The sequence below is a fragment of the Mytilus trossulus genome, chromosome 3 (genome assembly GCF_036588685.1).
Source record: "Mytilus trossulus isolate FHL-02 chromosome 3, PNRI_Mtr1.1.1.hap1, whole genome shotgun sequence".
Taxonomy (NCBI): Eukaryota; Metazoa; Mollusca; class Bivalvia; order Mytilida; family Mytilidae; genus Mytilus; species Mytilus trossulus.
In genome coordinates, this window is record NC_086375.1 from 45,900,910 (window position 1) to 45,918,550 (window position 17,641).

Here is a 17,641-nt window from a genome sequence, read left to right on the forward strand (position 1 = left end):
GTGAACATATGCATCATGGAGGGACTGACTGTACAATAAGATGAAGATTTTAAATAATTGTTTTACCTCATAGTTCATATTCTATAAACAAATAGATATCAAATGAATTAGTGAAATGATGCATCTAGTCTATGACAGCTTCCAACAAGAGTAAATTCTAACCTACTCTTGACTTCATGCTTCTTAACAAGGTTCAATTTTACTCCCAAGTTCCATCTTTTCCCTTGAATTTTTAAGCAACTTACAATCATGTACTTTGGTGTTATGAGTAAGTTGCTCTGATATACCCTTCATTAACCTAAATAAGGTTCAGTTCAGATGTCTTCAGAACCACTGTTGGGCCTTCAACCATGAGCAAATATAAGCAAAAAGACAAGCCAAAAGGTACTAATGAAATACAGTCTCATTACTTGGGTGTATAAGGAAGCAAACCCGCTTTCAGAAACTTTCACTCTTGCCATAGTTGTTTGTCATTGTTTCAATACTGTTGAAAGCTTGTTCTTATTTCATCCTTGTCGAGAGTTTCAAATAAAGTCAATTAAATTTAGTAAGCAATATACCCAACATCTACACATACTAAGTAAAAGATTGCATAATTTTTCGTTTACTTGGATAAGTAAAATTGCATTACAAAAATAGTTTTAGTAGATATGCCATGAACTAAAGTCTTTATGAATTCATATTTCAAGAATGGATACTACCTGATGTGTCGAATGGGAAAAAGCATCCTGAAACCATTTATCTGTATAAAGTCTTTTTAAAAGTAAATGACCAAGACATTGGACTGACCTCAAATTCAAGAGGGCTTACTATATCAATAGTTTTTGCCATAGAATTGTTATCTCTATATAGGAGGCAACAACTTTATCAAGATATATGCATGCACCTTCTTATTTTTGAGACAGGTTTAGAGATATAACAAGTGAAACTGTGAGCTACTGCTTAATGAAGATACCCCTGCTGAAATATTTCTGTTAACAGGCAGTTGTTGGGCAATGACTGTGAAAACCTATCACAGAGTACAACAGACTTATATAAACCCTGAAACCAAATTTCAGAAATCCTTGCAGTAGTTCCCAAGAAAAATGCGACAAAATTTTCCTTCTTGGGTATCATGTGTAATGATACAAGTGTTCCATAAACAGGTTGTTGTTGAGTAAATCTGATAACCAATCACATAGTATTGCTGACTTGTATAAACCCTGAAACCCAAATTTCAGAAATCTTAGTATTGTAGTTCCTCAGAAAAATGCAACGGAAATATGCATGGGACAGACAGAGAAAAACAGTATGCACAAACTCTTTAAAAGCACAGGTAAAATTAAATATTGAGCAATTTCTTCAAAAAAAGTTGAGTTAAATATCATGGTATACTCCAGAAGTTTAAGAGCAACTTACTTTTTTTGTGGTTAATTTTTTTAAAAAGATATTTCAATCATCACTAGATCACTACTTTAAGGATTTTGAAAGCCTTAAAATTTCATAGTCTTTCAAATATGAGATCAAAATATTAGCAATACATTTGTCTACAAGCTAACTACAAGTTATTTTTTCTAGTCAGTAATTGGTACATGGTTGATTTTTAAAATTTTCTTTTCCAATTGTTGACCTGCTATGTAGGATTTACTTTTGTCTGTGGTTAGCTCTAATTGTTGTTTACCCATATTCAACTAGAGTGCACATGCTGAAATGTCTCCCCTTCTTTACTAATGATTAAATCATTGATATTATGTTGATAGTCCTAAATATAAAGCCTTTTTAAAACCGTCACAATCTTAATCAAGAGAATGAACTAGTCATTGACCAATCAGCCATGAAAGTGAGGTCAAGGTCAACTGAACTATGCTAGGTGCAGCTAACAATTCTTCCATACAACAAATATGGTTGACCTATTTCACATGGTGTTAGAAAAAAAGACCAAGACTCAATAACTTAAATTTGACCACCGAACCATGAAAATGAGGTCACGGTCAGATGACACCTGCCAGTTTGGCAACCGAATAAACTAGACCTATTGCTCAATAGTATTTGAGATATGGACTTGACCACCAAAACTTAACCTTGTTCACTGGTCCATGAAATGAGGTAGAGTGAAAACTGTATGACAGACATGAGGACCTTGCAAAGTAAAACACACCAAATATAGTTATCCTAATACTTATAACAAGAAAATTTATCATTACAAACAATCATTTTTTTTTCAAGTAGTCACTGAACCATAAAAATGAGATCAAGGACATTAGACATGTTACTGACAGAAACTTCTTAACATGAGGCATCTATAGACAAAGTTTGAAGCATCAAGGTCTTCCACCTTCTAAAATATAAAGCTTTTAAGAAGTTAGCTAATGCCGCCGCTGGATCACTATCTAGCTTTCTGCAACACAAGTCGTAGGCTCCACAAAAATGAAGTTTAATAAGTTGAAATTCATGTACTGTTTAATATATAAAGACTAGCTTTGCCTCAAAGAAATTGAAATACTAATTCTTTATAGGATTTGTAAAAATGTTACCCTTTCCATGGCACAATACAGAACACATAAGTAAAATTGTATCTTTTTTTATTACATCTATTGCTTCTTTTCACTGTCACATAGCCATGAACCCATTTTTTCTTTAATAACTTATTCACTTTAACCCATCCCTGATCAATACAATCTTGATCCTTATACAACATGTACCGATGATATGAACATAAAGTACAAGCTGAAGGTATTATTTCTGTACAAGGTTGGTGCAATGAGGTAGCCATGACACCTTTAAAACTGTGAAAAACAAAATTTAACTCTAATTATGTTACTAACAATTTCTCTTAAGAGTCAAAATACTGCTATTCAGAAAAAAATAAATAACAATTTTATAAAAGGCAAAAAAAGACAAATAGCACAGTTTATACACAGCACTTTTTACAATATAGGATAGTCAAAATACAATCTATACACAAAAATGTCTTGGGCAATTATGTCCCTAGCAATTCAAATTACTTCTAGAACGTTTATTTCATTTTGGTAATTATCCAAGGTAAAACTTTTAATGCAACAAATTCTCAATATATGAGAAAATTGTAGCCAGCAAAATATGAACAACGCATGAAAATGTTCGCCACTACACAATATTTCTTTATTTTTTTATAAGTACGGGCAACAATTTCGATTCAAAATTTGATTAATTAAATTAGATCTGCTACATCCATGGGCATTTCTTCAATCTGGGTATTGTAAAATTGTTCAATGTCTTTCAGAGTACGAATATCCTCCTGGGTAACAAAGTTAATTGCTACTCCTTTACGACCGAATCGTCCACCTCTGCCAATTCTGAAAAACAATTGATGAATAAATTAATATATTTACTAAAAGTGTAATTGTTGTTTTCACTGTATCATATATTTTTGTGGATCACTGATTATAAGACCAAGATTCAAGACTACTTTAACAAATCTAGCAAATCTCAACAGAATTTAATATTAAGTTGCCTCAGATCAGCCTTGTGAACAGTTGTGAATGTTCTGACAGATGTTAATTCTTGGCAAATGATTCAAAACTGTAATCAATTAAAACTGCTTACAATACTATATCAAATAAATTTAACAAGAATGTGTCTATAGTACACAGATGCCCAATTCATATATCAAATAAATTAAACAAGAATGTGTCTATAGTACACGGATGCCCCACTCGCACTATCATTTTCCATGTTCAATGGACACAGAAATTCGGGTCAAAACTTTCAATTTGGGATTAACATTAGAAAGAGGATATCATAGGGCACATCTGTACTATGCTTTAAGTTGATTGGACTGCAACTTCATCAAAACCTACCTTGACCAAAAGCTTTAACCTGAAGAGGGACAGACAGACGAGCTGACACACAGACCAAAAAACATAATGCCCCCGCTACAATCGTTGGTTAGGCATAAAAAAAAGTATCTCATAATCTGAGGACATGAGTGTCCCTATATGTGAAAGTGCTTTTGGATCAGACCGAAAGACTGATGATCAAGGTGAGCACTTAATCTTTGCCTTACAGCATGGGAATTTAAATACACCAATATTGAAAATTGACTGCAACAGATCACAATTGTCCTTCTACTGTTTCAAAACTTACCTATGAATGTAATTTTCCCTGTTAGCTGGGAGATCATAGTTAATGACGAGTGAAACCTGCTGTACATCAATACCACGAGCTAAGAGATCAGTGGTAATCAAGACTCTACTGGATCCAGTACGGAATTCCCTCATAATAACATCTCTTTCTTTCTGGTCCATGTCACCATGCTGAAAATAAATTAAGCATTAGTGTTGATACCTTCAATTATTCCTTTTCAAAATAATTCAACATCTGCTAGAGTGATTCAAAATTAATCAATTTGAATGTACTTTTAATCAGTATTCGCTCCATCTTCCAATTATTTTATTTTCTAAATATATATTTCAAATTATGTTTTGAAAAACAATTGTTGAAATTTTATATTACATTACATTTCATTGCAACATCTCCATAAAGAAGCCCACTCAGTTTTTTATAACTCATCTTCCATGTTTTCGGTGATTAAATGTAAACACTTTGCTACTTTTGTTTCAACTTGACAAGGTTTTCTTCAGAAAAAAATGTTGTCCTCTTCTACATCTGTAAATTTAAAAGCTCCACAAATACAACCCTTGACCGATGCAGAATATTAAACTACTGTTATTTGGGGTATATCATATTATCACTTAAAGGTAATAAAAACAAATGAATTTTAAGAATGAAATGGATTCAGTACGAGATCTGGTGCAGTATTTTTGACATTCAGTTCATGATTTGTGTACAATGACCAGAATATTTTTTGTGAGTTCTAAGTATTACACAGTCACCAAATTAAATTGCACACATCAAAATAACCTTATACATAAAAGTCTATTCAATGGAACACCTGAATCATTAAAGTCTATTCAATGCAACACCTGAATCATTAAAGTCTATTCATTGCAACACCTGAATCATTAAAGTCTATTCAATGCAACACCTGAATCATTAAAGTCTATTCAATGCAACACCTGAATTATTAAAGTCTATTCAATGGTAGACCGAATTCATTAAAGTTGATTCAATGCTATCATCTTAAGTATAACAGCTTGGATCTGGGTCACAAAACTTAACTCAGTATTCTGAAGTACAAAATGTGTACTTGAAACACCAAATGCAGATTTCGATTGGTTGAATTCGGATTCAAGAGTACAATAATCTTACTAAATAAGTTTTATGATTAAGAACTAAGTGCATTAAACATGAAAATATGTTTAATTTGTAATTTATTTTGTTAGAGATAACTTGAATAAATAGTTATATCATTTTACCATAGCAGAGACAGTGAAATCTCTAGACAACATTTTGTCTGTTAGCCAATCCACCTTCCTTCTGGTATTACAGAAAATTACAGCCTGTGTAATGGTCAGGGTCTCGTATAAATCACAGAGGGTATCTAATTTCCATTCCTACAAAAAAATAGTAACATAATGAGCATGGTCAATAGTATTCTATACAATAAGAAATCACAAATTTAAAACATAATGGACAATTAATAAGACCAGCACGGTGTCTGCTCTCATTTAACATGTGATAACAGCTTCCAAGTGGTAAGATATTGATTGATCAGGAATAATATTTTCTTTTTTCCAAAGTAATAGAATTGCTTCAATAATAATTTTTTTCTACAAAATTCATCGACCATAAATATTCCTTCAATTTAAAAGTATTAGATTTTATCAACGCCATACAAATTCAATTATACAAAATAATACCTGATCGACCTTTGTTTTTTAATTTTTCTGTAAAAGATGTAATTCCAGCTTTGCAAACACATTTCAGTGACCAATTATAAGCGTCAACTCAAGGTTAAAGTTTTTTCTATTGGCTTTAGATTTTGATGATCAAATATCATATCATTCAGAATATATGCAAGTCACTTGACATCAAGTAACCAATAATCAAATATTATCTGTTGTGCTTCTCTTAAGCAATATAAGTTAGTGAAACTTGCCTCTCTTTCTACTTGAATGTAAAACTGTCTGATACCCTCCAGGGTTAATTCTTCTTTCTTAACTAAAATCCTTATAGGATCCCTCATGAACTTTTGTGTTACATCTAACACATCAACGGGCATTGTGGCAGACAACAGGATAACCTAAAATTAGAAACCCAAACTTTTAATGTACTGCTCATTTAAAAACATCCAGGGTCGGTCGGGAAACAGGAAAAACACATATATATTTTTTTGGCCTAAGCATAAAACTCTTCATGTAAATTCATGATACTATTTTGCACTGGACATTCAACATTGTTCAAATCTTATGCATTTTGTCAAGGTAGTCTATCAGACTATTCATAAAACATACATTTATTAAAAAAGTTTTCTGATTCCTAGGTAACAGGTGAGTATCATCATAATTGTGGCAATTTGCCATTGGCAATTTTACTCATGATGACTGCTGATTTTTCTGAATTCAATTTGATTAGATTGTTTTTCAGGTCATACCAGCAAAAATACTTCAAGTCATTTAGGATGTTTATTTGTAAAATTAAGTCAGTGTTTTCCCTAGGCTATTCATGCATTGCGGTACCGCTACGCATAAAATTTCGGCCGCCATGCTTTTATCATACCCGCTATGCATCCCGCTATGTGTGAAATTTTTATTATCTTATAATATGAAGTGACAATTGACAAGACTACAGGTGTTTCAAACTCACTGGACTGATAATTGATTATAATTAGATGCAACGCTCTGATTTTACAACCACATTGATTAGATAGAACAACATTCAAGACTTTGATTGCATAATAGAAATCGGTAGTTCAAAATATTATATCATGATACAGCTTCCAAATATCCTTCCGTGAAAAATAAAAAGTAAACCTTTTGCAGTATTAATTTTACGTTTTGAAATCATATGTTTGACATCGAAATATTTATATCAAACACAGTTGATTAGTTGGAACAAAGAATAAACATCATTGGGTTGAAACATGATGTAACTTTGACCTCCATAGCAGAGTTCAAAAAAATATGGGTCACTGAATAAAGATCGTTTTTGTTTTGATGTCAAAAATTATTTTATTTTTCAAACTGATCTTTCAAACTAGTTTTCATCCAGAAGAAAGTAAAAACATTGCTTGACTGTACCTTAAGTTGAATATCTATCTCCAAATTAAATTAATTAAAGCTGTAATCCATGATCACAAATTGAATGCTTTGTTTACATTTGTTAAAAGCCATGTGCTTTTTGGCGGGAAAATTCGGGAAACCCCTTATTTACAGGAAACAGTAAAATTTCATTGTTATTTATAGACAGTAGGAATTTCATTTTGGAAATCATTTAGATTAACTGCTAATATTTATTCATGAAAAAATAATATTGGGGTGAAACTAATAATACTTTTTTTTATTAAAATAATTTACATCTTGGGGTATGGAGAGGGGGGCTGGTTTTTTTTTTTTTTATTATTTCAATAATAATACAAATATATTAAGTTCACCAGTCTGAAAATACGTCATGGTTAAATGGATTTTAACTCTGAAAAACTCATGTATATTTAATTACTTTATTACTTCCATCATAATCAGAAACAAGATACATGTATATGTATGTATGTAACGGTTTATTTCTTCCTCTGTGATATTTTCTCCTGAGGATAATTTGTCACGGTAATTTTTTTCCAGGCATGGTATTTCATAGGTAGAATTTTTCCAGAGGAGTGAAAATCTATCTGTGTTATGCGGATAGTATGTACCGGTATATCTTTGCCGTATCATATTTCACAGAACCTTGTGAAATATAGTCCCACTAACTAGTATGTAACTTACCCGCAATCAATATATACCTGACATTAATTATAAAATGTTTCACAAAGGTAAAACAAATTTGCATAATTTATCAAAGGGAGGTAATTATGAGCAATTTATATCTTAAAGATATTACAATGTAATATAATATATTCCTGAATTTTTTTCATGGTGAAATTTTTCCTTGAATCATTTTTTTTTATATATTCATTTATATAACAAGATGACTTACAACATGATTTTTTAATAAGACAGATAACATTTCACAGGTAAGTATACTATCCAGCTGTTAAAATTGCTTTTGTTCCAATATATTGTTATGCTATAATTTATCTGATTTCCATATAATCAACAACAACATCTTTGTCTCCAGACTATTTAAATATTAAAAATATTATCATAATCAAATTCTTCCATTACTGTTAACAGTAGTAATGCAAGATCATGCAACTATATTTCTACCTTTACGTTTTAATTTATATTTGTACTGAGATCTGAAAACAACTCACTTTTACATGTATTTCACTTACCTTATTTAATCATGATATTATTTCACAATTACAAATTTATCTTTGAAATTATTTCTGGTTTTCTTTCTTATGTTTAATGATAATTTTCTTTTTAAACAAATGATATTTACTAGATTTTTTTCAGGATTTTTTTTCAATGATAATTGTGAAATAATTCCCATTATAATACATTTTTTTTTTTACAAAATAGGTTTAATTCAAATACACTATTATTATTTCATAGTATTTGTAAAGGATACGTGGTTTTTTCTAATAACTATTCAATAAGTGAACTACCCAGATAGAATTTCACGGCAAAGGAAAAAATATCCCAGGGAAATATTTTCCTCCGGATAAAAAAATAACAACTACTGTGACATTTTTTCCTCCGGATCAAATTTCACCCGGATATAATTTTGCTTTACATGTACCTGTAGTTAAAACAAACCTGGTGGAGCCTAAAAAATCTAAAGGGCCCTTGAAAAAACTTTCGGATCCAGGCTGGCCTTGGGAGAAAATATTAAGTATTGTTCCTGACTGTATTGCAGATCTATGTGAAGTTTTAATGCACATCTCATTTCACTCTGAGACTACGATGTGTTATAGTAGTCCCAGTTTCACTAGTGTAATAAAAATAATTCTACAAAACATCGCCGCGCTCCGCGTTACAAATTCTTCTGAGACCCACCATGCATCAAGAATTTTCTAGGGAAGACACTGTAAGTTACTATAGATTAATGTTTTCTTGGGTCACTAATTTTCGTGCATGAAGGATAACTTACATGTTCATGGATATTTAATTACAAGGTTTTATAGAAAGAAAAATATCATTGAACATTAAATTTTGGGGTTTACATGTACTCACGAAATTCCTGAAAATTTGTATTTAACTAATAATAATAAATCCACAGCACTTCAATAATATTAAGGAAATGATTTTTACTTGAGTATCTTCTGGCATGAATCTGAAGACGTCGTAGATCTGATCTTTAAAACCTCTGGACAACATTTCATCAGCTTCATCTAACACAAATAACTTGATGGATCTTGGATCTGCAAGAAGAAAACATATTTATTACTTAATCATAAATGTACATCTCAATTTAAAACAATTATCAAAAAGATTTTTTAACCAAGATAAGGATGCCACAGATCTCATCTAGAATTTCTTTCAGATATGAAAATCTTCATAAATTTATATTTTTCCAGGAGTCTGACAATATTGTAAATAAGTCTAAATTGGACAAAATTTGTTTGCAGGCTTCTAATGAAATTTTTACTTGTATATCATGCATTATTAGTGTGATTACAGAAAAAGATGTATACAAATATACAAGACTGATATCAAAATGCAAGTTATTATTGAGATACTTAGTACTCATCCAGTCGCATTATTCGTTAAAAACCCGGAAATAATTTCCGAGTTTCCAATTTTCAACAAAGAAGCAGATATTCCAAGTGTTACTTATAAAATTAATATAAAATTGTGTGGGTTTTTTATGTTCATTAAATAACCCCTTGCAAAAATTAGATGCTTGTTAAGTTTTGTTTTCATCTTTGGTAGAAATGTAATAATAGTATACTGCATCAAATTAAAGTGGTCCTGAACTTATTTTTTTGTAGACTAAAGATAACATCTCACAATAAGTATTTAATGAAAAATCAAATTTAACCTTGAACTTACTAAGAGCTCTTCTGTTGATCATATCGTAGACACGTCCTGGGGTTCCTACCACAATGTGAACGCCGGTACTTAATTTGTGCATGTCTTCTCTGACATTAGTGCCACCAATACAGGCATGGCACTGTGCTCCCATGTAATCTCCTAATGCTATTACAACTTTTTGAATCTGAAACAAATAAAGGATTATTAGAGAATTTCCTACAAACTACACAAATCCCTTCAATGAAAACATACAAAAATGGTTAAAGTGTATCAAATTTTTTCATGAAAGATTATCTAAGTACTTACATATTTAGGATTTAGTTTTTTCACCATGAAATTCATATCTGTTCAAACACAGGAACAAGGCTTTCACAAAATTAAACCAAAGTTGTGAGACTACAGGACTCAATTTGTCAAATGTCATTGAAGTGGGATAGTTGCTAGATATTAACAAATTTGTCCAACATTAATTCAAGAGTAAATATATTTTGGGCAAGGTTATTGTTGTGTTGTACATAACTTTTAACAGGTGCTATTCAAGATTATGATTATTATTAATATAAACTTACAAAAATTGATTCTACAAAGGAGTTTCACTAGATTCTGTAAAACCATTTTATAAAAGCAACTTACTTGCATAGCCAACTCTCTTGTTGGGGCTAAGACTAATGCCTGGCATTCTTTTACTGCAATATCTATTTGCTGTAAAATAGCTATGGAGAATGTTGCTGTCTTACCAGTACCAGACTGGGCCTGGGCAATAACATCACGTCCTACAAAAATCATAAAATTAATTCAAGATAAACTGTTAAGCAATAGAAAAACAACAAAATAGGAATACAATAAATACTGGGCATGAACAAACTCTTAATTCGAAAGCAAATATTGTGCTTTCATTAATTAACATTAGGTCTGAACAATGATATTTTGTAAACAGACGAGTCCCAAGATGCATCAAGATTCTAAAAGCTTAGTCCAGTGTTCATTATTTATTCAATTACAAAGAAAAAGTTACAACAAGTAACCTATATTATCTTCACCTCTCCCTTTGCATTGTAACAACAAAACTTAGATCATATGATAAGGTAAATTACAAACTCACAACAGAAAATAACGATGTGCCTTGGACATGTGGTAATCATTTGTTAAATCAGCCCATGGTTTCCAGGGAAGACCTTTAAACTCACAACAGAAAATAATGATGTGCCTTGGACATGTGATAATCATTTGTTAAATCAGCCCCATTCATTTATATATGGTTTCCAAGGAAGACCCTTTCAAAATGATGTAACAACCTACAGAGATAAATTGTGATATAACTTACATTGTTCACCTATCTTTAGTTGATAATTTCAAAGTGCCTTCAATGTATTTTTAGTACAGGCCCGACAACCCTGATAATGAATAGGAAAAGAGAACAGAAAATTACTGTCTTGGGTTTAAATCAAATTGTAGTTGCAATTTTTACCTTTTATACATGGGATAATAGCACGTTGCTGAATGGCTGATGGTTTTTCAAAACCATAAGCATAGATTCCTCTTAGGAGTTCTTCTCTCAATTTCATGTCATCAAAGTTGTCGACAACCTCATCCCAGTTACTCTGTAATATAAATATTAATTAAGTTATAATTATGATGGAGTTTGCTCCAGAAGTATCGAAATTCCACCCTATTGATTGGTGTCTTAACGTCAATTGGAAACAAAAACTACATGCATATCAGGTCTACAATTAAATGCACGCTAATTTGCTAGTTCACAAGGTGCCAGTCTGTAGAAAGACACATGCTGTGTCATAATTCTTGTTCATACTGCAAAGCTTTTTTATAGCCTTTAATAGCAGACTATTCAGTATGGGCTTTGCTCATTGTTGCAGGCGCTAGTGACCTATAGTTGTTAATTTCTGTGTCATTTAGGTCTCTTGTAGAGAGTCATCTCATTGGCAATCATACCACATCTTTTTATAATAACAATTCTTCTGTAGCAAGTCTACAGAGATTGTTAACCCCCTGTTTCCCCCAAACAAATCTATCATAAGAGATAAACCGGTCATTTCATACCTGGATGATTCCACCAGCTTCTGCACTGTATTCATCATTCTTGGATCCTTCACTACTGAAATTGCCCCTTGCAGGCCTACTACTGTAAGAAAAGGAAAACATGTATATATTATAGTGGACGTTTAATTTAGGATACAACACAATATATAATAAATGTTCAAGACTCAAAACGGTCATTTTTTAAGTCCACACAGTTCTGCTAAGAGACCTATTTGCGATTACTTATTGATGGTTTCTTACAGCTATTTTATTACGGGTCAACTTGACAGATGGCCGAGATGCGTAGTTGTTATAGAGTATACCATGGACACATCTTATAAAATTACGACATGCGATATATAATAAGTACCATTCATTGAACATAAGCGATTTCTGAACCGCGCAACATAGTTGTGTTAAACGATCTCTTGAATTAGCCCATATGTCTGATAGCTAACCATCACACGTGCACACTGAATGTCCGCCATGACACCGGCTTCCTTGAACGACAACACAAAAATATGTTTTTACAAGAATCGACAGAATTCTGCCCATTCATACTTTCCATAATAATACAACATAACCTAGTGACACTCTAGAATTAATTTTTGTTCTTAATTTTCCCTTAAATAACGATTTTTCTCTCACCCTTCTCCATCCTCTGGGTTAAATGACATGTTCTCGCTAAAGTACCGCGAATAAAGGAAAGAACGTAGGGTGAATCACTTTTGATGTAATTAGAACTTTATTACAAGATTTACAAATATCAGTGTTGATTTCTTGATTCGAACAATCGTGATATATAAATAACGAGTTGTTTTCTTTATTCTGATTAAAATCAAATGGAATATGTTTTATCTCCCAGGAACTATTTTGTAGGAGCGCGCAATGATACATTATTTTAATGAGGATTGCCTTTTAAGTTTATTTCATGACGTATAAAAAGTAGGCGGGGCTAGAATTTTCCCACCATTTTTTTTTCTAAATTATATTTTTTTCCAAAAAATTTAACTCATTCAGTGCAGTTTAATATATTGATAACACACATTTTGCATTATATAATATATTTAACAAGTTTAAAACTGTTTAGATAATTTATGTTATAGTCACGTAAATTTAGTCTTTTGAACTCCGCGATTTGCGTCACAAATTAAAAAAAGAAGTTTCTGTTTCCAATTCTCCTCAAAATAAAAATCCTTAGAAATATCTAAATCACTTCTATCGAGAGTTAAAAAATCAGATTCTCTAATTTGTAGTTTTCAAAATCATATTCACTTACTCGTTTTGTTCCGAGGTATTAACTGGACTCCTTTTTCCGCTATATTCACCAGTAGAGTTGTAATTTGGTGAACCTCTTCCATCACCTTCTCTATCGACATTATCCCTTGGTGGAGAATTTCTGATCTTCCTATTTCTTCTTTGGGGTCCACTGTCAATGTAAGACGGGTCCCTCTTATAACCCCCTCCCTCGGGTGGACTCCCCTCCGACGCTGTAAAATCGAAGTGATCTGTTTTCTTGAACTCAACTTTTGATATACTCATTTGAAGTTGTAGAAAATGTATATAAATAAGATTTTGTTTTATTCATTAGTTTTAGTTTAATGCTGGGTATTTGAACGGGAAAATACTTATATACTAGAGGACTGTTGCTATGGGTATTTCGCAATACCAAATCGATCAGTGGCCTTGGTATATATATACATGAATATGTCATTGTGGTATTTCGAAATACTGCTTTGCATAAACGAACTATTTTCGTAAATGATGTTATTTCTTTTTAAAGTCTTTAAATTTAATACTGGCGTATCATAAGCTTGATAATGTTAAAAAGTTCGACCATTATAAACTAAAAAAGGAATGGTTTTGTTATGAATATTAAAGGTTTATGATCGGCTCGCCACTGACTCTTTTCAGCTCGACATAGTCAGACTTCGATGAACACACTGACGAACTAGTCAAATCTTAATTTGCTAGAAAAATTTAGGTAGTACACTAGAGTATAAATTCCAAAAACAATAACCTGACAAAAATGTTATGCTTTTAATTTTTAATTTTATAAATTATGTCTTTGATTGTCTTTGATACATGACCACGATATAAATATGACTCGGCATGCAATTTTCGGAAACTTTGGCGGACACAAAAATGTTCATAAATGGGGTAAGGGCACTGACTGCCTATGATCGAGGGGTTTCGCTCCAGTCATGCTCAGTGATCGCCCGCTAAATATTCAACCTATTTTTTCCCACAGTGGCACACTGACTGATTCACTAGAGATATGCATTGGGTTTAAAAAAACAAAAAAAAAAACAAACAAAAAACAAACAAAAAAAACAGATGCTCCGCAGTGCACAGCTTTATACGACCGCAGAGGTCGAACCCTGAGCAGTTGGGGCAAGTATGGACACAACATTCAAGCTTGATTCAGCTCTGACTTTTGATTGTGATTAAATAGTTGATACAGTAAAGGTTTCTGACACAGAATGAATGTGGTCTAATGAACTTAAAATTATTTTGTTTGCTTTGAGCAATACACTAAGCTGTTGAATATAAATCCCCTCCAAAAATTTCTGAATTTGAAATGAGAAAAATCTCCCCAACCCCTCCCCATTATTTTTCACCTCCCACAATCCCTTATTCCAAAATAAATCTCAATTTAAATTTTTAGTTAAGTTGGGAACAATAACTACTCATTTAAATACATCCTAAAGTATTAAAATATAAAATAACTTACAATTTTGGTTAAGATTAATATAAATTAACAGTAACTTCTGAAAATAAATTTACAGTTACACATATCAAGACAATTATCCTTTCCTTTCACATGATTTTCAAGCAATGTTAGGGAGGTAATCAAGTTATCAAACATATATATAAATTTTAATTGGAACCGAATTATCTCCCTTACACTGCTTTTAAATTGTCTAAATTGTCCTTTAACCACAAAAACCCTTGTTCCTTCCCTTTTTTGCCCCAAATTGCTCAATGATTTGATTCATTACTTCCTAAAACCACCCCTTTGTAGTATTGAAACTTGTGGTCTAATTTCAGAGATATTTATACACTTAAAAACAAGTAGTTGACTGAAAACTACAAAAATGCTTATTTGAGCCCCCTTTCGACCCCTTACTTATTGTTATTGAAACCCCCCTTGGAGCAAGAATCTCAAAAATCAATTCCAGCCTTTCTATTGTAGTTAGAAAAGTCGTAGTTAAATTTCAGAAAGATCCATATATACACTTAAACACAAGTCATTGTCTGTATCCTAGAAAAATGCTTCTTTTTGGCCCTTTTTGGCCTCTTATTCCTAAATGGTCATGGATGTTTATTTCAAACTGACACCAAGCCTTCCCTTCATTAAACGGAACCTTTTGGGACAATGTCAGAGAGATCCATACAGTTAAACACAAGCTATTGTCCCGAAACTTCAAAAAGCTTGTTTTGGCCCCATTTTGGCCCATAATTCCTAGACTGTTTGCCCCATAACCCTTAAAATAAATCCCAACCTTCGACTTAATGGTATAAGCATTATGGTACAATTGCAGAGTAATTAAATTCTTATACACAACTTATTGTCCTGAAACTAGATAAATGTATGTTTTGGGCCCCAAATTCCCTTTGAACCCCTTTGGGCGCCTAATTCTTAAACCGATGGGACCATAATCCCCAAAACCAATCCCAACCTTCCTTTGTGGTTATAAACATTGTGTTAAAATCTTATTGATTTCTCTTTACTTATACTAAACTTTAAAGTCTAAAGTATACAGAAACGATCGGTCTTCGGACGACGCTGATGCCGACGACGACGTGATACCAATATACGACCGCAAAAATGTTTGTGGTCGTATAAAAACAGAACTATTTGAATTACATGCGTCTGGTGCTTGACTGTATCTACTTTCATTAAAAACATTAAAAGCGAATAATTAATAGCCTCGGATGTAAACCAGACTTGAAAACTTGAGGAATATATATGACTTACGTATGTAGTCTGAACCTTCTTAGTAATTTCTAAATTTATTAGCGAATAGCTCAGTAAACATGAAAGACAACGAAATTCATTATAGAATTTAAACAAAAATATAGACAATTCTACATACTTTTTCTCCATTATAAATATAAACGACATTTACAACAAAAACAAAAATTACAGAAACACCCAATCTAATTCAAATACAGACTTTTTGACTTCGTTATCCTCTTCTGAAATCAGAGGTTTATATTTTTATTAGATTGACAACATAGTAGATATTAAAAAAAAAAAAACAGAACGAAAGAAGCTGTCATATTCCTAACTTAATTGGCACAGTCATTTTCAAACGAAATTGGTGGATTAGATAGGTTTTAGAACAATCTAATTGAAATGTTGATCTCTGATTACGTTATACTGCATATGCAGTATAACGTAATCAGAGATCAACAATTCAATTAGATTGGTTTTAGAACTAGATAAACTCCCGCTTGTATTATAGTTGTTTATTGGTCAGTTCTATTGAGGGGGAACAAGTGAGCAACCCAAACAGGATGAAAAAGACTTAAGAGTGAGGCGAAAGATACCAGAGGGACGGATATTCAAACTATAGAAAATTAAGTGACAGCGTCTTTGATAAAAAGAGGAACAGATCTCGACGACCAACAAACAAACAATAGTCCATAAAACAATTTAAAGATTTAGCAACACGAACCCCACCAAAAACTGGGTGAACTCAAGAGCCCCAGAAAGTAAACATATCCTGCTCTACACGAACTATACATGTGGCAGCAATAATGTCGTTAAATTCTATGTCATTTGGTCTTTAGTGGAGAGTTGTCTCATTGTATGTCAACCCTCTTCTTATTCTCATTATATGTCAATGTGACAATAATTGGGATCCAGCAGCCAAAAACTGTATTAAAATCAGACAAAGGGAAAACTGTAAGGTAACACAAAAAAAAGAAACACAACTTCAGCGCCTAGAATCTAAAACTCAAGACCATCTTGTATTATTTGAGAAAATAGACATTGAATGTTTATATATTAGGTAACGGTACTTTCTGATTAACTTTTTTAAGAGAAAAAGGTGTATGCGTTCTTTGACAAATACTTATTAAGGCTCTTTATTTTTGGTTCTGTCTAATTAAAATATTTATCTCTCTGATTACGTTATACTACATATGAGTCGTGATCTCTGATTACGTTATACTACATATGAGTCGTATGTAGTATAACGTAATCAGAGATCAATATTTTAATTAGATTGTTTTTTGTTATTTCACACCTTCTTTTATAAATATAAGGAGAAGTTCATGGTATGATTGCCAATAAGACAAAACTATCCACCAAAATCAAAATGAAGACAATGTAAACAGTACGGCTTCAGCAATGAAAAAAAAACATGGCATTTCGCATAGTGACCATAATCGGGTATACAAAATGTCCTGACATAAAAATAATAAAATCAATTGAATTGATAACACTATAGCGGCCTAATCTATATATGACACTTTACAAAAACGAAAAATATACTCACGCAACCACTGAACTACATGTTCCTGATTTGGAACAGATTGACACACAAAGAATGTGGCAGGTTTAACATGTTTGCTAGCGCCTTCCCCATCACATGGAA

At 32.1% G+C, this 17,641-nt stretch overlaps 1 protein-coding gene across 2 annotated transcripts; it reads right to left on the reverse strand.

Moving 5' to 3' along the window:
- Window positions 1-2,544: 2,544 nt before the first annotated feature.
- Window positions 2,545-13,625, reverse strand: LOC134711623 (eukaryotic initiation factor 4A-I-like). 2 transcript variants are annotated; one of them, XM_063572340.1, is made up of 10 exons: window positions 13,312-13,625; window positions 12,054-12,135; window positions 11,464-11,596; window positions 10,629-10,768; window positions 10,014-10,179; window positions 9,273-9,382; window positions 6,020-6,163; window positions 5,337-5,474; window positions 4,105-4,274; window positions 2,545-3,314 (listed from the first exon to the last, which is right to left on the reverse strand). In XM_063572340.1, exons 1-10 carry the CDS (start codon window positions 13,572-13,574, stop codon window positions 3,170-3,172), a joined length of 1,491 nt encoding a protein of 496 aa, XP_063428410.1. In that variant the 5' UTR covers window positions 13,575-13,625; the 3' UTR covers window positions 2,545-3,169. The 2 variants fall into 2 exon arrangements, with proteins under 2 accessions (XP_063428410.1, XP_063428411.1); XM_063572341.1 differs by lacking the exon at window positions 13,312-13,625 and adding an exon at window positions 12,681-12,939.
- Between the last annotated feature and the right edge of the window lie 4,016 nt (window positions 13,626-17,641).

What these genes read in the sequence shown, in the direction of transcription:
- LOC134711623 (XM_063572340.1), bottom strand. Translation starts at nt 13,574, where the DNA reads ATGAGTATATCAAAAGTTGAGTTCAAGAAAACAGATCACTTCGATTTT. An exon ending in GATCAACAGAAGAGCTCTTA is followed by an intron (nt 9,383 to 10,013) that starts GTAAGTTCAAGG and finishes TTCTTCTTGCAG; the next exon opens with ATCCAAGATCCATCAAGTTA. An exon ending in TCATGCCAGAAGATACTCAA is followed by an intron (nt 6,164 to 9,272) that starts GTAAAAATCATT and finishes TTCTAATTTTAG; the next exon opens with GTTATCCTGTTGTCTGCCAC.